General features: G+C 40.9%; 1 protein-coding gene across 1 annotated transcript in view; it reads right to left on the bottom strand.

Annotated features, from left to right (window-relative positions):
- C5H20orf194 (chromosome 5 C20orf194 homolog) overlaps positions 1-23,532 on the bottom strand; it is a 74,770-nt gene that overhangs the window by 41,676 nt on the left and 9,562 nt on the right. The window contains exons 2-9 of the mRNA XM_032110536.1: positions 16,315-16,394; positions 10,745-10,864; positions 9,805-9,929; positions 6,417-6,513; positions 4,985-5,091; positions 2,502-2,579; positions 1,308-1,406; positions 437-492 (exon numbers count right to left, since the gene is read on the bottom strand). Of these exons, the coding sequence (XP_031966427.1) occupies positions 437-492; positions 1,308-1,406; positions 2,502-2,579; positions 4,985-5,091; positions 6,417-6,513; positions 9,805-9,929; positions 10,745-10,864; positions 16,315-16,394 (762 nt within the window). The remainder of the gene's footprint in view (positions 1-436; positions 493-1,307; positions 1,407-2,501; positions 2,580-4,984; positions 5,092-6,416; positions 6,514-9,804; positions 9,930-10,744; positions 10,865-16,314; positions 16,395-23,532) is intronic.

The raw sequence follows: 23,532 nt of genomic DNA, 5'->3' as shown, positions 1-23,532 counted from the left end.
TAGCTCAAAACAGCACAACGTGGATTTTGCAACACAACAGCTTTCAGTTAAAACTCTGCCATAGAGGATGGTTTGGGTTGGAAGGGACCTTAAAGATCATCTCAGTCCACCCCCTGCCATGGGCAGGGACACCTTCCGCTATCCCAGCTTGCTCCAAGCCCTGTCCAACCCAGCTGGGGTTTCCAGGGATGGAAGAGGAAAGGAACTGATCATAATGCACAAAATTTCATGATATATGTAAGAACTACAGCATTAAATCCTGTGAAAATTCAGCTTATCCTTCCAGGAACTGCCTTTGCATGGGTTTTTTTTCCAGTATGAAATGGGATATATTGAGATGATCCCACAAGGAATTTTAAGCATTATGGCATCAGGGATATGGAAATAAAATATTGAGGAACTATTGACACCCCAGGGAATAATGGGTAATAATTACCTGTTATCTGTTATATGGCTTGAGATCATGCCATGGCTGAAATAACTTCTGAAGGGCTGTGAAGAATTGAAAAAAAAAATTTTATTAAGAAGCATATGAAGGGAAGTGTGAAATATCCTATCATTAAGAAAAAACCTGAATTGTCCTTCTCAAAGAAAACTCCTGAACCCTCAAAAATACTTCCAACCTCCACAAACAAACATAAACACCACTAAGTCTCTCATATTTTAAATCATTGAATGGTTTAGGTTGGGAGGGACCTTAAGCCCATTTAGTTCCAACCCCCTTCCATGGGCAGGGACACCTTCCACGATCCCAGAGGAAGTAAAAAAATGCTTTAAAAAAGCATTAAAATGCTTCAAAATGCATCCAAAAGCAACAAAATGCTTCAAAATGCATCCAGAAAAGCATCAAAATGCTTCAAAATGCATCAAAAAAGCAACAAAATGCTTCAAAAGCAACAGCCACCCCCAGAAATCCTGTGCTATTTTCTCCCATGCTCTGTGCTCCCCTCAGTTATGTTCGAGGCTTGATACGTGCAAATTCAACTGGTTAAGCCCTGCACATACCAGATTCCATCCAAATGAAAGTTAATCATCCTACAAATATCTCTTGTGCATATATAAATCACCTAAATTGAATTATCAACAAGCAAACACTTGACTGAATTACTCCAGCAGTCCTAAGCCATCATACCATGGATTTTTAAGGTGGGTGGTGACTTAAAAAAAAACCCAAACCATGCATTTTTACTCCTCAAACATGAAAGGTGAGATGGGATAGGGAAAAAAAAAAACAAAATAATGCTGAATAATTATTCCTTCTGCATGGATAACAGCAGGATTTTCGAGGATTGCTGAAGCAGGCCTACCTCCCCCGCCTGAGATTCTGAAAGTTCCAGAATGAAGGGAATTTCAGTGTCAAAATTAGCAAAAAAGTTGGTCCACTGGTGTTCAAAAATCATTAAATCCTACAAGGAAAACATTTGACATTACTTCCCAAGGCAAGTGTTAAGAGAAGAGAAAGGAAGGCAAAGGTGACATTTCATTGGAATACAGACTGCCCAATGAAACAATAAACTCAAGAAAATAAATATGTTTTAAAAGATAAGGACATTCTGCTGGCTTTCAGGGTGTCTTTTTGTGGGTGTGTGGTTTATGTTTATTTTTTTCAGAAAATTTAAATCAATTTAACAACAACTTTCAGGATGAAAACTTCGAATTATGGTAAATAGGTCTGCTCAGAGTAGACTTAACAGGTGTAGGGTAAATCCCAAACATTAATCTCACTTCCACACAGAGAGGGAGAGGTGAAATATCAGAGAGCGATTACTTAGACTGAGAGCCTCATAAAAACTTTATGATATTTTAATTTTCATTACAGCAGTTGATTAAACAACCAAATTGGTGTGAACTACTAATATTTTATTAATAAAGAATAATTCCTGCTGAATTTGCTACATATTAAATTGCTGTCAAGCTAAAATATTAATATATACCACTAATTATAACATATATATATACTGTTAAATTATAAATACTATTATTTATACAATGCTTTCTCCTCTAGCACTGAGACCAGAGCATGGCATTAATGTGAGAATCCCTTCCCACTGTTTGTATTTCCCAAAGCATCAGGGCAGCCACTGAGTGTCACTGTTCCCCACTTAAAGGGGTTACAAAGCATCCCAAAAAGTGCTTTTTTTCTCCTGGAAGAATGGCTGTGCGTTAAAGGGGATTTTTTTAACCCTCCTAGCTGCAAAAGGAGGATTAACACACAAAAACACAGCAACTTCGTGTACTTTGTACATGGTTTAATGACACGAAGAAAAACTTCCAGGAGAATTTCACACAAACTAAGAAATTCAAGGAAACCAAGACAAGTTATTTTGGTGTTTTGCTGAGTTTTTGGTAGATTTAAGGAATGGAAGGAGACCCTGCAAGCAACAGCAGGCAGAGCCTGTAGATTGAGTCCATAAACTTAATTAAACCAAACAAAATCACAACACTTTTACTCTGTGGTTACACCAAGCAGGAGCTGATGCAGAACATTTCACCTGCGTTACCTCAAAGAGCAAATCCTCCAAGGACACAGGATCCATTTTGCTGTAGGTCTTCCACAAGTCAACACTGACATCCATTAACTGAAAGAGATTTTAAACACATTTCTGTGAAAAACACCACGAAGAAGGCCACAGATTCAGGTTTAAGCTGCACTGAGGCAGCCTTTAACACACTGCCCTGTCTAACAGTGCTTCTTAACTCTGATTCCACAAATATTTTCACCTTGTTACAAAAGAACTGACCAGATCCAAGTGCAGAGACTCATCTCCTCCAGTGAGGGTTTGAACTCTGTGCAAATCTTTCTTTGCATCCTCCAAACAAATCATTTCACAAAGTTTTTCAGTTTAATAGCAAAGAGCAGCATGAGCTGGTGCAGGCAGAAGGGCAAGATGAGTTTTCTGAGCTAAGACAGCCAAGAAGCAGATTCCAGGGTTACTCATCCTGAGCACCAGCCAGTTCTTGCTCCAAGCTGATGTCAATTTAGGCTAAGACAGTTTAACTTTGCAATACTTTCTTCCAAGTAGTAGGATGATGCATATGAGAGTGATATTTAAAAATATATTCTTAAGGGATGCTTGCATCTGAATGATTTCTGCATTTACAGGGTTCTCCACCACTCACTCAGTTAAAAATGCAACACTGGCTGGAATTTTCTTAACCCACTGTTTTAGAGTTATTCCAGGTACTCATGTAATCAGGTAGGTTAATAATGATTTCCAGAGCTCACTTCCATCCAGCTATCAGTAAATTCTCTGTATTACAGCATCTTGAGCAACTCTGACTTCTGCAGTAAGAGAGCAACTGCCTTTAAAAAACTGGGAAAAATCCTAAATTATCATCCTTCAATTATATTCAAATCTTAGAGAACACACACCAGAGGAAAAATCTCAGAGGGAAAGTCTGAGCTAAAAATGCAGCTAAAAACTCCCCTTTTAATAATGGCAGAAGTATTAATTCATAGATTATTTACAGTGATCCCAAATGCACTTCCCTCCCAGACTGGCTTCCTCCCCCATGAGTGACACAGAGCAGCTGCCTGACAGAGAACCACACAAACACTCACGTAAGAAGTTAAGAATGTCACTTCCCACTTGAAATCCCCTCATGATTTTCAAGGAGGAAGCAAGCAAGAACTCCAGCTGGAGCTGGCTGGACTGCCAGAGCCAACGTGATTGCTCTTAAAAAAGGAGTCCAAGAATTTTCCCTGCTCCTTTTTAAGTATTCAGGAGTGCCTGGAGACAGGATCAACTCCCTGGATCACACAGGAGAGGTTCTGTCTGTGCCACAGTGTCTCAACATTTTTTCAGAGCCTCCACAGATTTATGAAATGAACTGGGGTAATTAAAGGGCAATTAAAGACCCAAACAGCTCCTGAATTGCCGGTCAAATTTTCATTGACTCATTTCAGACATCAAGAAGGACTATTGATTGTTCTCCCCAAAGGTGCTCATCTGTTTGCACTCTGTATTTAATGATTTGGCCAGGTTCACACCACAAGGTGTTACAGGACCAGCGATGGAATGAAAAAAAAGCCTGAAGAAAGGAACCAGTGGAAAGAGAACAGTGCTCAGAAACTGAACATGAACTCACAGAACAGATTTCTGAGCAAGCATGTACAATTCTAGATATGATGAGACTTTAACAATGGCACTATTAGTTCTCTGGGGGTTTTCCAGCTATCAGGAGTCAGACAAAAGCCCACTGTGGCTGTAAAAATGGAAGAGTGATACGAAAAATGGGACATCTGCATTGCTGTGGCAGAGGTTCAAAAAATGAAATCAAAGAAGCTTTAAACAAGTACAGAAATGCAAAACTGTCATCTGAAAATGCTGTTCAGAGCATAATTAATAAATGGGCAAATCAATGACAGAAGCTGCTCAGAGTGGAACAGCAAATCATTATCAAATATAGGAGCAAATAAATCCTGACTGATGCCCTATTCAGCAGGGTATGATGACCCATGAATATAAAACGTCAGTGAGAGAAGGAGATGCATCTCTTCAGTCAAAACCAGTGACCCAAGAAATACAGTCACTTCTTATTTCCTGAGCTCATCTCAGGGTGTTTGTGACTAACCAGCTCCTCCTGCTCAGCTCTTGAAGATCTATAACCCCTCTAAAAAATTAGGGGTAAAAAAAAAAAAATCCATGTAGGGGTAAAAAAATTGGTTATTGGTAGAGGAGGCTCTAGAAGGAAAGGAAAGAAGTTCTAAATCACAGCAGAGGCCTGGGGAGAATGTCCAAATAATGGTTTATCCAGGACAAAGTGCTGTGCAGCTCAAAACAGAATCTCAGCAACACCATGGGGTCTCCATCCTGGCACAGTTAAAACTCAGTTTTACAAGATCCCCAAAAACTTTATCCAATTTAGCAGCTCACTCGAGCAATGAGTCAGGACTAGATCATCTCAAAAAGTACTTTCCAAACAAAATAACTTCATGAGTAACTTCTGCTTCGGAAAGCAAACGAGAAAGGAAAACACTCACTTCGTATTTCATGGTGAAGAAGCCGTCGCCGCCGATGCCCTCCAGCGCGAAGGCCTGGACGATCGGCCACTTCTCCACGATGAACATGTCAAATATCTGCAGGTGGCCTGCAAAGCAAGCACAGCAACATTCCCTCACAAATCCTGGCACTTCAGTCAAATATCTGCAGGTGGCCTGCAAAGCGAGCACAGCAACATTCCCTCACAAATCCTGGCACTTCAGTCAAATATCTGCAGGTGGCCTGCAAAGCGAGCACAGCAACATTCCCTCACAAATCCTGGCACTTCAGCTCTCTCTGAGGCCTTGAGATTCACAGAGGGTCTCATTTATCCCATCTTTGTACAACTGAAAATCTTTAAGTGAAAAATATTTTTTGTGTAGATGGCAGCTTTTAGAAGCTCCTCTACACCCCAAATTTTGTCCCTTTTTCTCAGGATATTCCACATCTCCTTGCAAGCTTCATTACAAGCTGATTAACAAAGCTGCCTATTAAAATTCAAGATAATAAACAGGGAGCTTTGCTTACTCCAGTTCCTCAAATACTTGGTCTTAAGTAAATACTGTCAACATCCCAGAATCCCAGACCGGTTTGGGTGGGAACGGACCTTAAAGCCCATCCCATTCCACCCCCCTGCCACAGGCAGGGACACCTTGCACTTTTCCAGGTTGCTCCAAGCCCTGTCCAACCTGGCCTGGGACACTTCCAGGGATCCACAGCTTCTCTGGGCACCCTGTGCCATGGCCTCACCATCCTCACAGGGAGGAATTTCTTCCATCATCCCCATTTAATCAGAATTTTAAGTTGGGGGAGAGGAAAACTCTTCCTCTTGGCACTCCCTGGTGTAGCTGCAAACCATCTGAAGTGTTGTTATCAGCCTCAAGCTACACAACTTCTTCTCATCCTTCCCAACACAGAACCCATGTCCTTCCCCCATGAGCCATTAATGACTTTCCAGGCAGTCAGAGCGTATCACCCTTCCCTAAGGGAAGCAATAAAGAAATAGAAATAAAAAAAAGAATGCAAGATTACATTGCTGAGGCTCAAGGCTGGCTCCAGATCCCAACAGGAAGCCGTGCAGGGCAGTTTTTTTCAGTACTAAAAAAAGGAAACTTGCATAAAGAAATGTTTATTCTTCCCTTGCATAAAGAAGGATTTATCTGGAGCTCCCATGGGAACAGAGAACTTCTGTAGCAGCTCAAGACACGTCTCTGAATGCAAATCATTTCTCTGCCTCATGCTGGGGGCATTCATTCCCCAGATGAACTCTGAGGGCTTCCAGTGCTCAGAAAGAAATTCAACTCTTAAGGAAAAAGAGGCTAAAAGGAAACTAATGACTTACTAATCCTTATTTCTCTCCTAAGGCAAGGAAATCTTCATTCCCTGAAGTTGCAGGGTGCAAAACACTTTCACCCTGAGCATAAACCACCCTACCTTGGCAGCTGTAGGGGATTCCGATGCGGCTGCAATCCCGGACCATGTCCACAAAGCTGGAAATCTTGAATTCCTCTGCAGCTTCTTCATCTTCATACTGAAAGAAGTCATTTCAAATCAAATTGGATTAGGCATACCCTAATTTGATTGGTAATAAAGAGAAGATGCAGCATGTACACCACTAAAATATCGCCTACAGCCTCCAGAAGCCCAAGAGCCTCTTTATTCTCTGTATTTTGGAAATCCCATCATGGCAAGGATGCACTCAAGCCAATGGAAATTGGAAAAAAAATCCAACTTCAGAGCAAGGCTTTTAATCATGACAGATGAAGGCATAATTATAAACTTTATTTTCAGCTTTCAGTGAAGTCTTTTAACATCTAGATTTGAAAGATAAAAGTTACTTTGAGGAGACCAACTGATGTGCCATGAAAAACATGCCATTGAGGGAAGAAAAACTGAAATAAGATACTGTTTTACCAGCTAAACAACACTAAGCAAGGAAAATCAATGACAGAACAAGCCTCAGGTCACAGATTAGGCAATGAGAACCAGTTTTGGTCTGAGGGAGAGGTGAACTGCAGGAAAAGGAGGAGGCAAGAAGAAGAGAAACCCTCATGTAACACTGTCTGAACTGGGGACTTCAGCAGACTGAAGAGCAAATATCCTAACTCAGAAAAGCATCAAAACCAGACTGAAGAGACAAACCACACTCAAATCATTTTTATAACAGCACACAAACCTGAAAACACACTGACTTTGACGTGAAAAGGCTCAGTTTAGCAGCAAGTCTGGAACCAACAGGTCGAGCCCTGCTGGCTTCTTCAAGAGCCACTTGTTTTCTGGAGCAAGATCAGAAGGCAGAGGTGTTTTGCCTATTTTATTTTTATGTGCAGTGGTCTGAGCTTCTCATCAAGGCAAATTATATGATTATGAACTTTTTGTGAGCTTCAGGGTACACCCAACACATTTATTTTGAGAACAAGTTCTTTTAAGCCAAGCCTGAATTTAAGATGCAGCCCCAGCTCCTCTGTGGCGTGTTCCTTCTTCAGTCCCAGGAAGCCAGATCAAAGTTGCAGTTCAAAGCCAAGCCCCAAACAACTGCCAGTTTCTCAGGACTTAAAAATGTCATTGGAATAAGAAACTTGGGTTTTGGCAGGGTGCTAAAGGCTTGCTCACAATCTGCTGTTGCAGGAATAAATACAGCCACTTCAACTTTACTACATCAAATTTCAGTATTTTATCCTATTTGGCCACTTAAAACAAGGGCATTTCCTAAAAAAAAATTGGGTTTTTTTTTCCAGTAACTAGGATATTCACTTAAATTCCTGTGGTCTAGTTAAAGCAAGTAGGAAGGGAAAAAAGGAAGGAGGAGCTCTAGGTTTTGCCAGAGCCAGGTACAGCACTGTTTTATTTATTTCTAAAATTCTTGCACTTTTTTGGTTTCATTTTTAGGAAGTTATTTCTATCACTAAAAAAAGTACTTAAAAGCCACTGCAGGCAATTCTCCTGTAAACAGGATACACTTAAAGCCTGACACAGCAACGTTTTGTTTGTCTTTCAGCAGTAATCTAGGAAACGGGCAATTCTTATACATTGGGAATGGGACTGGAAGTGCTCAGCTCATTCACATCAAGCAGCAATTAAGTAAAACTGTATCTTCACCTTAAAAAAACCAAACCTTTCCCCTCGTTTTCATAAAGAACAAGGCACACGGCTTACCTTGCCAGTTACATCATTATTTCAAGCCAACACTGTGTGATTAAGGTTCCTACTTACCACGATAAATCATATCAAAGCCCCTAAGCAGATGAAGCTTAAAATACAAGAGCTGAGACTGCAGTTGCACTGGCAACTGTGTGGTAAGAACTACTCTGTTCCTGATTCCAAAGTGCATGTGTTTTCCCAGCATCAGATTTGCCCTTTCAGCAGGGATTTTGGCAACAGAAAAGCCTTGTGAAGCCAGGCTTTAGGTTTTGATAGGGCATGTTGTAACCTGGAGCTCAGCTGTTTTATCCTAACAAAAATTATCCCTCTCTGCTGCACTCCTGGAACTGTATCCACAACAAGTTTTGGGACCCATGGACAAGGTATTTATAAAGTGGAGCAAGTTCAGTGGAGAGCCACCACAATCAGAGGGATGGATCACTTGCCCCAGAAGGAGAGATCCAGGCTTGCTCAATGTGTGCACCTCAGACCCACCAAAATATTACTGAGACGGTGAAGCCAGGTTCTCCACAGTGGTCATGACAAAAGGCATGATTTAAAACAAGAAAAGCTTGGGTTTGACAAAAGGAAATACTTTTTCAAGAGGAGGACAGTGGGGAAATGGAGTAGACAGCCAACAGAGGTTCTGCAGTCATCATCTTTGGATGCTTTCTGCATCCAGATGCAAAAAGACCTTGAGCAACCTGATCTGATCTCACCACTGAAGCAGGAGGTTGGACAAGACGATCTCCAGAAGTCCCTTGTAACCTGAATTATTTCCTAATTCTGTGATCTAAGCTATTAACCCGCCACATAAAATTTTACACAATCAGTCTATTATAAACCCCATCACTTTCAGGCTGGAAACTCAACAGAACAAAAGGTTTCTCTCCCTGACTTTCCCATTCATTTCTCCACTGGCTTCACCCACCAACATCACAGGCTTAAACCCACTCCCTGCAGAATTCTGTATAATTCTAACTTAGAAAAGGAACTACACAGAACTCAATATAGGAAGAAGCATTTCCAGTCTCAACTGGAATGAAAAGGTCCTTATTCTATACCCAAAGGGTATTTTCAATTTTTACTCCTCTAAAAATACTTCACAACAATAAATTGAGTTTTTCTAGAATACTTTGACCTTTAAATTCAAGATGAAACTCACATCAGTCACGGGATGTAGTGGAAATGAGGTTAATAGTTCTTGAAAGAAAGATTTCGTAGTTAACATGAAAATACATAATGAAGATTCTTGATTTTAAATTACTTACTAAGCCCATCTTTTCTAATATTCTAAAACTACTGGCAACCAATGCAAACACTGCTTTGGCAGCAAACAAGGCTGTTGTTGGAAATCTCACTGTTGACTGGGATATTTGATTCAGATTTTGCATTTCTCACAACCCACGTTTTTTCCCTCATTAGAAGATCACTGACTCATTTCAAAACAAAAGCAATTACTGGGAGAGAGGAGCAATTTGTCTTCACGCTCCAACAAATAGAAGTATTGACAATATATTCTTCTTGCACACTTTAGCAAATGATTAATACCCACATATACACACAGATCACTCCCCTGCTGAGGATGAAAGGGAAAAAAGGCTTCTGGAAGTTTCATTTCAAGGATCAGTTCATTAACAAGTTCATTAACAAATCTTGACTGCATTCATTTTTCACTTACCTCATTTTCAGTCAGACAGTGGAAATGCAAGTTCCTCCAATGTGCCACATAGGGCAAAAGATGATTGTAATTCACAGGGTTGCAGTACAGATGAACACTGTCAGGTTTTATTAATATGATTATATCTGCAACAAGCAGAACAAATATTCCAGCATCAGGACTCCACACACAAAAGAAACTGAACAGAAAACATTTTTTCTATCATGTACCTCATTAAAAAGGAAAATTGTTCAACTATCTGAATGCAGTGGAATTCCTTATTTCTTTTAAACAAGAAAAAGAAACAGTTGGCAGCCACATGCAGCTCCAAGTACAAGAGCACTTGTTACTGTTCCAGACAACTGTGGGGTCATTCCCAAGTCTTGCACAGAACTTGCATCAGCCTGTCCTTTGTTCAGCCAAGAGGGTCAGGATGAGTCCTCCCAGAGCACTTCCAGAAGTCTAAACTCCAGCTGCTCTTGCCTGACATTACATCAGAGCTGCTCCAACTAAAAACTAACACCACCACAGCCTGCGGGGGAGATATCCAAAAGTTTCATGCAAATAAGGGAATAATAAGCTGTGATCACAGTGATTGGCCACCTTCCAAATATGACAAAGGGGAGTGAATGTGCTGAAGTGAAAAAGAGCTCAAGTACTTTAGAACCACAGAGGTGGGATCACACAATGATTAATAACATGTACATACACACATCGACTGAACTAATGGGCTGGAATTGTGTAAGTTTACAACATTTGAGGTTAACTTGTGGAGCATAAAACATATGAAATATATTCTTTAATCATTTAAAGAATGAGTTCTTCAGCAGTGTTTCTAAGAAGATATTTTCAGGCACAGATAGACAACTTGAGATTTAATGACCTTTTGTGTGTGCGTGTGTCCCTTTTTCTGCTCATCTTCCATCCAGAACAGGTAAAACATGCTGAGAACATTACTCACCATCCAGAACTTCCTCAGGAAAGCCTGTCCTTTCGAAGTCATTGTTGTTCTGGTTGTACAAACCAAAGAGCAGATAATTTGCCAGCTCCCTGCACCCTTCATTGTATCGACTGTCTATCCCTGCAAAAGCAAAACCACAGGGGAATTGTTGTGTGTCCTAACACTGTACACCTGAAAAGTTTGTTTTCTTCCCCAATTTATTAAATTTTAAAGCAGGAGTATGAAATCAACTCCCCAGTTGAACACACTAGGAGAACAGGATAGGGAAAAAGGAGTTTTTGCAAGATCGCTGCCACATGCTGACATCCCAATTTCAACCTAAATCCACAAGTATTCCTTCAAAAATTTAAATGTCTTGGTTTTTGCAGTGCTCTGCATCAAAAATTCCATTTTGTCTAGTAATTCACACATCTGTCTGGATGCAGGATGCATTCTAATTAATATGTTCTTGATTGAAGCTTCCTAACAAACTAATCCCGTGACCCAAATCTCCTGCTTTAGAATACATGATTAAACATTATCTTATCAGTGTTACAGTGCAATCCCTGAGTCACCAGAGAGCCAGTGCAGACTTCTGACAAACTGTGAAAAGATGTTCTGACAAAACATATGGGGCACAAAGAGTTTCCAAGGAAACCTTTCTTGGTCCTTGGGAAAATTAAATGAAAACAACTGAAGATCTGGAGCATATCTGGAGGCAGAAGATAAATACAAGAAGAAAGGAATGAGGTCACAGATTTAGAAAGTATTTTCATCTCTCTGGATGACAGTCACAGTCATAATTCATAATTCTACTGTAATAAATCCAGTTTTCTCAAACAAGTAAAACTGCACATTAAGTAGCATCCTTGCCATCCACATTTCACAGAGGTCACCAGTTGTGACTGCCAAAAAATTCCTCTAATGGCAAGTTTTCCTACGAAGTTTTATTAGGATTCAGTGGAATGGCTGCCAACAAATTAAAATTTGTTACATTAGGATACAGTGGAACGGCTGCCAAGAAATTAGGATTTGTTACCACTGCTAAAGGAGAGATCAGGACTTCGATAATGTAATAACATGGCCTGGACATCTGAGTCTCAGGACTTAAATTGGAAACCAAACCAGTCAAGAGTCACCTGAACTTGGCAAAAATTGGAACAAACCTCAGGTTCTTCTACTTACGCTCCTTTTTCATGTTATGTTTCAGCTTTAAAGAGCTAACCAGATGCTGTGTCTGCATCCAGCTACTGAATCACACATCTTAATAAACTCCTTGTTCATTCAGTAGCTTTGGGTAGCTCACAGGTATTCCAGAGTATCTGATATTTGGTGTAAAACCATGGAACAGACAAATTCAATTCCTTCAAATCCACACATCGCACCACTGCACTCCTTGGACGTACCCTGAGAGGTTTGGGACTCACCATCCCTGGAAGTGCCCAAGGCCAGGTTGGACGGGGCTTGGAGCAACCTGGGATAGTGGAAGGTGTCCCTGCCCATAGCAGGGGGTGGACTGAGATGATCTTTAACGTCCCTTCCAACCCAAAACGTTCTGTGATTCCTTGACTGTGTTGGGAAATGGAGAAGCTGCCTCACATCTGTCCCAGCTTTCTCAGCCCTCAAAAAGTCTTTCCTTCCATAATCTTTGAATCCTCATTCTCCTGCTGTTTCTGACCTCTCATTCACATGTGTCCCTCTATTTTATTTACATTTTCAGCCCCATGAAAGCAGGCACACCAATCCAGAATTTACTGGGACTCAACATCCAATTATTGCTGCCAAAGCCCTTGTGTCTAGGTGGGATTTTAGTTACAAACAAGTGGAGACTCCCTTCTTTCAGGAAGAAATTGTCCCATTGTTTTAGGGAACTCTATTTAAATGTAATCCGTCTCCTTGGAATCAGCTGCAACCTTGGAAAGTGAGCACACACAATGTCCTGAAGATAATCTGTTTTACTGATTACTTCCCCAACTGAGGCACCTTCTGACGGCTGTCAGAGGAGCAATAATCTGGCACACACAGGCTGGGAGAGCTGGGGGTGTTCAGCCTGGGGAAGAGGCTCCAGAAAGATCTCAGAGACCCTCCCAGTGGCTAAAGGGGCTCCAGCAGAGCTGGAGGGGGACTTGGGACAAGAGCATGAAGTGACAGGACAAGGGGGAATGACTTCCCAGTACCAGAGGGCAGGGTTAGATGGAATACTGGGAAGGAATTGCTCCCTGTGAGGGTGGGGAGGCCCACAGAAGCTGTGGCTGCCCCATCCCTGGAAGTGTCTAAGGCCAGGCTGGACAGACCTTAGAGCAAACTGGGATAGTGCAAGGTATCCCTGCCCATGGGACAGAGTTGGAACTACATAATCTTTAAGGTCCCTTCCAATCTAAACCATTCTATGATCCTGTGATTGTAATTTCTGGAAGATCAGAAGAAAAATGAGAACCTGCCCTCATTAAAAAAAAAAAAAAAACAAAAAAAACCCAGTTATGATGTCACCCTCACTTGAAGAGTTTGAGATTTTATCTGGGTGCACCAGCTTCAAGCAGGGAAGATCTTCCAAGCCAAACACCAAACCCCTGCTTTTTCAGTTAATGACAGAAGGAGGGGAAGAGAAAACAAAAAGATGTTAAGGGGGGACAGCTGACAAATTTAACTCTTGTAACAGAGGATGTGGGTGAATTTACTGCTTTCAGAGCACTGACAGGCATGCAGGGAAGGCATTAGTTTAACAGAAAACCATGAACTCTGCAGCATATTTGGGATTTGTGGTCTGCTTGGGTCTTTCAAGTATCTCATCCAGACAGAAGCTTTCACACAGAGGCTTTAGTGCTATTCTAAAGAAACTTATGGAGTTAAAGGAACAGATATAGTTAGCAGAAAACAAACAGGAAATGAAACAATGACCAAGATAAGATACCCCCGAGAGCATATCAGGAGTCCTCCCCAGAACAATGGGCAAGGCCATTAATTAGGAAACCCCGACGCCTGTCTCCAGCTGAGCTTGGAGTTTGGTAACTCCCCCGCCTGTTCCCAACTCATCGCCAGGGTGTGGGCAGACAATGACTCAGTCTGAGCCCCGAGGAGCCGTTCCTGCTCCTGCTCCTGCAGCCAGGGCTCAGCTGCCCCTCAGCGAGCCCATTCAGTTTGCTAAATTGGCAGAAAACATCCTGGCCAAATCCAGGGGGAAAAATCTGTCTGCTCGGTAAGATGAAGTGGGTGCAAGATACCGAACACCACCAGCACCGATGCAAAATGCACGTGGGGACATCACGGAGGGAGCAGGGAGGTGAGGCTGGAGGCAATGGACACATCACCTTTAGACATTGGCCCAAAACCAACACACAATTGTGGAACTGCTGGCAGAATAATCCTTAAAATAGTCTCTGTTTGGAAAGGGAATGTGATGCACTGTCAGTGCAATGTACTAAATGTTCTTAGAATGTGGGAGAAACCCCAGCAGGAAGAGCTCTGTGTAGGATGGATATAATAGAGAAAAAATAATCTACAGAAGTAGCAACGTGTGAACTAAACCAAGGTAAAATAAAGATTTACTGGAACAGCCTTAAAAGTATCCCCACACTCTTCGAGGAGAATAAAAAATAAGTATCAATGTTTGCAAAAATTCAGCTCAAACTGTGCTGAATAGTGAAACAGTTTGATCCACAATCAGAGCAGGTACAACTACAGTCAGGTACAGACACACCCTGCTAACAGTAAATGCACATCTCTAGAAATCAGAGCAACTGAACCACGAGCTGAAAATCTCTGCTGAAAGCTGCAAGAAACACCACTATCATAAACATTAGTTTACAGTATAATTTAAGTAGACCAGCCTTAACAGCAACACACTCCAGCTGAGACATCACAGCTTTTTAAAGACATCTGACAGGCCAACCTCCAAATTCCTTTTTCCTGTCAGTTGTGAGGCTTTTTCTCCCCAGCAGAAAATGCAGGAATGTTACCATGCAACCACTTCAAACTCAGATCAGGGGACTCTTTTTTAAAAATCAGCTGGAACTACATTTAAATACTTGTATCAACAGTGGGTCAGTTCTCATCTCTCTTTGGGATATCACAATGCTGGGTTTAATTTCAGTACAAATATTAATGAACTTGAAACAAAGCTCTGGAAGTTTATGTTCATAGTTTTTATCTCACAGGCCAGTATGAAACTGAAGTTGAGGTGAGGCAACTGCATTTACTCCAGGCCATTAAAAGCAGCCAAGTGAAACAGAACATGCACTGACTGTAAAAAAGCAGAGTTATGAGTATCCACTTTCCACACAAGTCAACAGGACTCAGGATGTAAAACTACATGTTTTTTGTCATCTGAAGCTTGTATTTGATGACAGATTTAATGCATTTATAACAGTGACATGCCTGTTTAATGGAAGTTATGCCAGAAATTCTGCAGGCTACAGGAGCCAGGTCAGAGCAGACAAGAGCCCCATTGTGGGTGCTGAGAGATCAGTGCAAAGCACAAGACTCCCAACAAAACGCACCTCCTATATTTCCATACCACAAGTGCTTATTTACTAAGAGGTATGGTCTCATGAACAGAATTAAATCCTCCACATGACACTGAGAATTACACAAAGCAATTCCTTTGCTTTCCTTAAAGCTGGGGCCATGCTCTCAGTGACTGTTCTTTACCTGGGACTTTCTGCAGTCTCAGAGTTAACAATAATTAAATACTGCAGTGTCATCAGTGAGATGGCACAACTTGTAATGTTTTATGAAATTAAATTAGCAGCAAAGACAAAACCCAAGGAGTTTATCCTGTATGATTAAGTTTCACTGGAAGGCTGACACAGTGACCTCACAGACCTTTTGGCTGTACAGTTACTACTTAGCCAGAGATTTAACCTCTTACCCCAGAGAATGTAGTGTATCAAGAGTCATGTTGTACAGCTTGCATTGACTCCAAGAGAATGAGGTTATATATATATTTATCAATTTTACTTTGTGGGCCAGTAAATGAATTTTAAGTTCTTTTGCTACATCATTAAAAAATGGAATTTAAAAATCCTAAAAAATCAGACTGTTGTATCACTCCCTACACAGAGCTTTTTTAGGGCTACATCAGACTTCTTCTCTTTAACTGTAATATATTATTTAAACAATCACTCCTCAGTCCTTTTCTCTAAGGACTCAAGTTTTCAATCATAATGTCTGATTTTTCCTTTAATATCTTGACACCGATTATATAATATGAAACAAGAGTCAATGAAATGGTAGTAAAGCAGTACAAAACCCCTGTTGTTTTTCTAGAGCACACTTGCACATGCACCTTTATTTCCTCCTGCCCTTTTCTCCCAATCCCAGAAGAAATAAAACACTGAAACCACATGCTGTTTATGTGCCAACATTTAACTCCTACCTGCCTCCCAGGTTTCTCATGCCACTCTTTAAACTTTTTTGCCCAAAATCAGTAAATAGGCTGAGGAATTGTTTAGGGACAAGAAAGTGTAGCAATCAACTGTTCATTCCCTGAGAAACAAGGCTGGGGCTTGAAGCAGGAAGGAGATGACTGACTTCTTTCTGAAACTCGTGGTATCTTTATCAGGATAATGAGAACAAAAAAATGTAACACTAACCTAAAATGCAGAGGATTCCATCAGGTTGAGATTTGCTGCTCTGTGTCAGGATGCTCTGAATATTTCGGAGGCGGCTGCAGCTGCAAAAGAAAGAGAATTTGTTCTCAAGGTCGCTGTTGTGAAATGTCAGTTTGGGAGACTGACGAGCTGACCCAGCTTTGTTTTCTTTATTATATAAACTAAATGGACACACTTCAGTTTGGCTATTTTTTCTTGAGACATGGACCTTAAATCAAACCATTCCCGATGATTTTTGCCCACTAAAAGATGAAGTCCACAGCATTGTGAGAAGACTGGAACCTGTAATTATCCCTTCTATCCACCTGCTTTGTTAATCTCCAACCTGGCAAAAATTGCTGCTCAGGTTTGCCCTCACCAGGCCAGCAGCAATTCCCTTCTCTATCAAAGAACCAAAAAGCAAAGCAACATCAGAAGGGACCACAGGAGCACCTATATCCCAACAGGAGTTTGGGAAAGAGGAGTTTCAGCACCTCCAGCATCATCAGGAGAATCATTAAGGTTGGAAAAGACCTCCAAGATCATCAATTCAAACATTAAAGAGAAATGAAACAATGCCAAGTCTTGCTGAGATTTTTTACACACGAAATGAATGGTTTATTATATTAAGTTTTAATTCAGCTGTCCAATATTTGTCTTTAAACGAGGCAAAAATTCCATCTGCAACAACCAGATTTTTTATAATCAAAGTGAATAGTTTATTATACAAATTTTAATTTAGTTGCCCAATATGCATCTTTCAGCTACAACAGCCATACAGAGAGCAACATAATTTATGCTTCCAGGCAACGTTCTGTGAGTTTGTTTAAATACAGATTAAAGACAAGAAATTTCACTGTTGATATTACTGAATGGGATTTCTTGTTTATAGACTTGTTTATAGAACTATGAGCTGTTCAGCGCCAGGAAACAAATGTCTCTCACAGAAACACTCAAACAGAGCTAAATTTATGATCAGTTCAAACAAACAATAAGTAAGGTCAAATATTTCTATTTTCAGCACTACTTTAACCAAGTAAAAAAGCAAATCGGTCTTTTCAGCAATACTACAATTATTGTGCTCTACTTTCTCTGAAAAAATGAACATGAAAGGTTTCCATTATGGCTAATCTAAGTGAAATTCAAACATCAATGATAAAGGACAGAAAACACTTCATTTAGAGATGTTTTCATGGGAAGCACAAAGTCAGTGCAAACCACTCCAGAATTAATTTTTCCCATTTTTAAGTCACATGTTTCAGTTCTGAATCACTCAATTATTCTTTTCACCTGACACTTTCCAATTTATATTATATACTCTGCTGGATCATGGATAAATGGATGGATGGATGGATGGATGGATGGATGGATGGATGGATGCATGGATATTTTGACCCAGTCTTAGATATGGAAACGGAAATTAAAGCCACTGGTGACAGCAAAGACACTTCATCAGGTACTATCAGACGTTTGCCTACATGGGTGATGCCAGGAAATTCATGAAAACCACATTGACCTTTATGCTGCACACTTTAGCAACTACTAATTATTCATTCCTTCAAACCTCACCTAAAACTGAATCTCAGAGCTAGACAAAATTAAGATTTTGTATCTTATTCTGGAAGATTTTCATCCCATCATTAAACAGGAGCCCAGATCAGCCGGGTGAGAGATGATTCATTACAAGCTATGCAGTGCTCATCTTTTCATACTTCCCATATCACGAGATAGAGAGCAGGAAAAAAATCCCCAGACTTTTCACTGTGGGCACAAACAAATTGGACTTGTTTCATTTGTTGGTATGGAAACAGCAGCACAAGTTGCACAAGCCCACAGTTATTTGAGGAGCAGCTGCAGGATCGCTGGAGCCTCTGTGAAAAAAACAAGAACGTGGAAGCAACTTTTTGTACAAAGCTGCCCATAAATGAAATCCTCCTCAAAATGCTCTTGACCTGCCTGCAAAGGAATCGCTTCCTTGATTCCTGAGAGGATCTGAAGGACAAAATGGAGAAAAAGCATGTCCAAGGACTTCAGCAAGCAGCTCCCAGAGTGACTTTTTAATCAAACATTTTCCTTATCAGAGGATGCATCTTCCTATTTCTGCTCAGAGTGAGGAAAAGAAACAGTCAACAGAAAAAATGCTGAGGGCACAAGAGAGAGATTTCCCTTCAGCTCCTCAGAAACAAGATGCAATAATCCCTCTGTTACTCATGGTCAACTCTGAAGGCAAATTTAAGTAATTCTCCAGCCAAAAACAGGTTTTTCAGGACTGTGTAACATTTTTAAAACTTCTTGTCCATTATAAACACAGCAGGAATACATAGCTTGATTTTGCTATCATTTTCCCCCTATACTGATCACTTATAGAAGAATGGAGTAGTTAGAACTCAATTTGACAAAGAACAATTACGGAAACTCAAGGGGAAAGATTTTTCCATTTATTAAAAAACATTACCATATGAAACAAGGTAAGCTGTTCCTAAGATCGTTAAATTTTAATTTCAAAGGCTTCCCACACGAGTGACCCACTAACACACATTTATCATTTAAAAGAAGTAGTGTTACGAGTCTGTGCAAGAAGACCAGAGCAGAGAAAAGCAAAATAAATGGGATTTAAGCTTCTTGAGTTCTGGGAAAGTACTTTCTCATCAGTTCAAGTGGTGGGTAGAAAAGAGGAAGAAGAATTGGGGGAGGAGAGTTCTTGCAGGTTGGGTATTTTTTTCCTTCCTTAAGTTTTCAGGTTAGGAGTTTTACTCTCCTAGAATTACTTCCATTATTTTTCAAATAAATTATAACTTTGGTACAGCCCTTAAAAATACTTAAAGTTCTCAGATGAAGCTGCTAAGACATTTCTGGCAAGTAAATCTGCATGTCAGTGCTATGTGTCCTGACATAAAACATGAAAGCACAGAGCAAATTATATGTTCATTATTTCACAGCAACATGCATGACCAATAAAGATATTTATTTCATTCTTAATATTAAACAGACCGTTAGCAGAATATTTTTCCTTGCCTCATTTAAGAAGTGGTTTCTAAGAGAGAATTCTTTGAAAAAGCTCCTTCACAGAAAAATTTTCAATGTCATTTCAAGTGTGGATAAATCATTACATTCAAAGGCTGACACTAAACACAGAAGACTTGTGTGCCTGAAGAAAGATGCCATTCAGAAACAGGGAAGAGAATAATTAGAATTCTTACAACATGGTTCTAAACAATACAGGCTAAACTGTGTATAAAGTCAGAGGGGGGGAAATAAAGGCATTTTCTTGGATTTCACATTAAACAGTCATCTGACAAAAACAAAGAGACTGTCCTGGGAACAAAAATCCGTGACTTTTCCCGTCTCCAAAACAAGCACTGACTTTTTTACTCCTTTTCATTTTACCCCAGCAGCACAAATTCAAACGGAAACAACAACCTCCACTGAAACCTGTGAGCCTTGGGATGCTTCCCTGGAAGATCTGGATCCACCATCTACATAACCACAGCTAAACCTACAGTAACCTGCTGCTGAAAAATCACCATTAGGTATATTTGGAAACACAGTCCCAAGGAAGCTCCAAAATGCTGGATTTCCATGAGATTTGGGCAAGACAAGAGCTGGAAGCTACTTATCCACCCATATCCCATGAGACAACCTTCTGAAGTGGGTAAGAAGTTGAAACAGGTCAAGAGGGAATTTTTGCACCACCTTTGAGCAGAAGATGGGGTTTCTGTGTCAGTTTAAGCCAGGATAAAATCTCCCGGCGCTGCAAGGGACAGTCTTGCCCTCCTCGCTGCCTTTGTGTCTGCACTAACGATCTTGAAGCCATGTGTCAGGTCGGATCAGCTTATGGATCCAAACAACCTCCAGCCCAGGAATGAAAAAGAAAACAACGCTTTCAAACCACAGCAAGCTGACCTGACTGCTGATGAAGGCAGGTCAAAAGGCAAAGCCACGTTTTGGGGTGACATCTGGCAATAAAGTCTACTTGGGCCAATTAAGGAACTGTACCTTGAGGTACTTGATATTCCGATAATCTTGGACTAGATCCAGAAAAAAAGGGGAAGATAATTGACAATCATTAACTTCTAAGAATTAGTGCTCATCTGTTCACGTCTTCACACTAATTATGCAAAGTACCTCGCTTTACAACAGCCAGCCTGTCACAGCTTGGTAACAGACACGGCGCTGCAAGGCATGTCTGTTGGCAAATAAAGAGAATATTAACAACTGTGCTTTTCTCAATCACAAAGAACAAATACATTTCCTCAAGAAAGCCACGCGGTGCTTGAATTTCCATTTGATTGCGTTTGTTTTCCCACAATGCGGTGCTTTTTCTCCCGCATCCCTGGTCGCTGGCTGGATTTAGCCTGCGTGCAAACTGCCTTTTCTTGACGTGGTAATCTAGCGGCACCGAGGCAGCACCAATATCAGCATTGATCCCTGCCCGATTCCCGGTGGATTCCCACAGCCGGGCTCACCATACGCCTAGCAGGGCTGCAGCTGTGCTTAACACCCAATTCAGCTGACAAAGGCTGGGATTTCGCTGTGCTCAGTGTGTTTCGCCTTATATTGGCAGATGTTTCGCTCCTCCCCCACAAAGGCTTGGCAGCTCTGAAAAACCGCACGTGGCCGAGGTTTGATGGATGGCAGGGAACGAGGGGGAAAATCGGAGATATCCCTGGCAAGCTGGGGCGAATCCTCACATGAGCAGGGAATAACTTGAATAGATTCGCGCTGTCTACCTAAGACAATGGTTTCAACATTAACTGCCCGATTTGCCATAAATAAATAAACAAAATAGAATGATAAATCACGGGTTTTTTCCCCCCAAATCTCACGTCTTATTAACTTGCTGTTATTACCATCTGTTTCCACTTTACTCCCCGAAAAATCAAGTTTAGTTTTCTGGGGTCTTTTGTTGACCTCACGATTTCTATCGGAAACATTGTCAGCTTGTATTTAGAGTCGAGGATTTCCCTGGATTTCCCACAGTCTGACATTATCCCCACCGCACTGTAGCTGTGAAAACAGACACCAGAAGTCAGGCCAAGCTAAAGACTCTCAGAATTTAATGGATTTCAAAATAACTCTTTCACTGCTTGGCACTCGCAAAAGACAACATTCACCCACCTTAACATATATGACAATTTTCCAGCTATTTTCCAAATTAATCTGCAATAAGCATAGGGATCTATAAATAGGAGATAGAGTCATTTTTTAGGAACAGTGAGAAGTAAATATTAAAACTGGACATAGATAAATACACTAAGACTCTGGGTGCATTTTCAGGACCAAACTCCTTACTTCTTGACCTTAAGTGGACAGGAATATTCAATTCTGTAATCCAGAGACCTCAAAGCACACAGGAACAAGCCTGAATCTCTCCTTACTAGACATCTGGAACTGCCTGATGCCATTTGCACATCACAAACTTGTTGAAAATCTTTATCAAATGATGGGTTGCCCATCACTTACACACCAGTCAGACCTTCAGCCTTGATGTTCTCTCTCCTTACCAGGCTGATCTACAAAAACCATGAGTGTATTTACACTTTCTTAAGCTGCAGCAGGTTATGAAGGGCACCAACTATTCCCCCTCGGAAAACATTATCAGCTGAGAAAATGACAGTAATTGAAGAAACAGCAAAGACCAGCAGCTTGAGGGTGATTATTCTGCTCGAGGGTGATTATTCTGCCATGGCTCGCTCTGATTAAAAGGACAGGGCACTGCCTGGCACCGGAGCAGAAATCAGAAGTTAAGCTACAGTGCCTCAAGACTAAATTCACCTTCAGGGCCCATTCCTGGGCCACAACCTCTGTAGCCACGTGGCCACAAAGCTCCAAATCAGATGCTCTGCCCTCAGTTCAAGCTGGATGATCACAAAGGGAGAACTCCACCTGAAGGTCCACGAGCAGCTGAGTCAATGCCATAGCTCTGCTCCTTACCTTGGCAAATTTCCCTTTTACCTCTCCACCAATCATATGGTTCTACATCCCTCAATTTTCACTGTAGCGGACCCTAAGCATTCTTATTTCCCTAACGTGGCAGAAAACCATCCATATTCAAGGAATGGGGGTTATTACTCTTTTTTTCCTCCTGTACTTCAGCAAGTTAAATCAGCTCTCTCTTTGCATTGCTAAAATACAGTGCATTCCTTAAAAAAAAAAAAAAGTCCAGTGAAACTGTGCTCTTACAAAATGCTGAACCTCGGCATAATTACATAAGGAACACATGGGCACAGACAATCTTTCATCACAGACAAGTCCCCTACAAAAATTGGTTGGGAAACCACAACAACTCTTTGGTCCCGTGCTCCCAAATACCCCATCCATGGAAAAAAAGCCACATATTTAACCACGATGTGATTAACAACAGAACAGTTTAGAGCAGGAGAATGTTAAGCACAGAGGAAGAGACAACAGAAAAATTAACCCAAGGACTCATTTTGCATTTCCCCACACGGACACATGGTGAGAACTCATCTGTATTATGTTACCAACATGGATAATGAATCATGAGGATTTGCTTACTCTGTTTTACATAAAGGTAATTCAGATTGGGCGGGTGCAGAGCGCTCTGAAATAGAACAAATCTGCACTTATCTTCTGATGGAGATATTTAAAACAAGCACTTAACAGAAATTTTGTTCAGAAGTGCCTGCATTCACAAGGAAAACACTCATTCACCACTAAACACAGGCACATGAAAGATGACATCACCTCCCAAAAAGACTTCCCCTTTTTTGGGCAGCACTCCTCTCTTTCTTAAGGGATTTTTTTCTTTCTGTTTCCAAACCTATTCTTTACTTGTTACAATGTCGAGGGTCGCCAAGCTCAAGGTGCCACATGGCAGACAAAAACTCTGAAGTATGTGGAAGAACTCCAAGAATTATCTCTGGCCCTTTCTCTAGTCTTTATATAGTCTGAAGAATTTTTCCATTCCTGTTTGGGAACTTGGGGGCGGGGGGGGGAGGGTAACGGATTGTTTTGTTTTAAGTTATTTTTATTAACTGCCTGCTATCTGCTGACTGCCTGGGAAATTTATGGCAAACACTGGCCTCCATCTGGCCTGACAATAAAAAATAAAAAAGAACTGCACAAGACTGAATGTTGAGGAGGAAAAAAAAATTAACAGATGACATGGCTCCTACAAATGCACCAAATTACAGTTGCTGGCTGCATCTCCCAGTGGAGCTCAAAAGCTTGCAGATGTTCAGAGACTCTTAATGTTCT

Source organism: Corvus moneduloides, chromosome 5 (assembly GCF_009650955.1).
Source record: "Corvus moneduloides isolate bCorMon1 chromosome 5, bCorMon1.pri, whole genome shotgun sequence".
Lineage (NCBI taxonomy): Eukaryota > Metazoa > Chordata > Aves > Passeriformes > Corvidae > Corvus > Corvus moneduloides.
The sequence above is the reverse complement of the archived record's forward strand: the minus strand, read 5'-3'. Positions and strand labels throughout refer to the sequence as shown.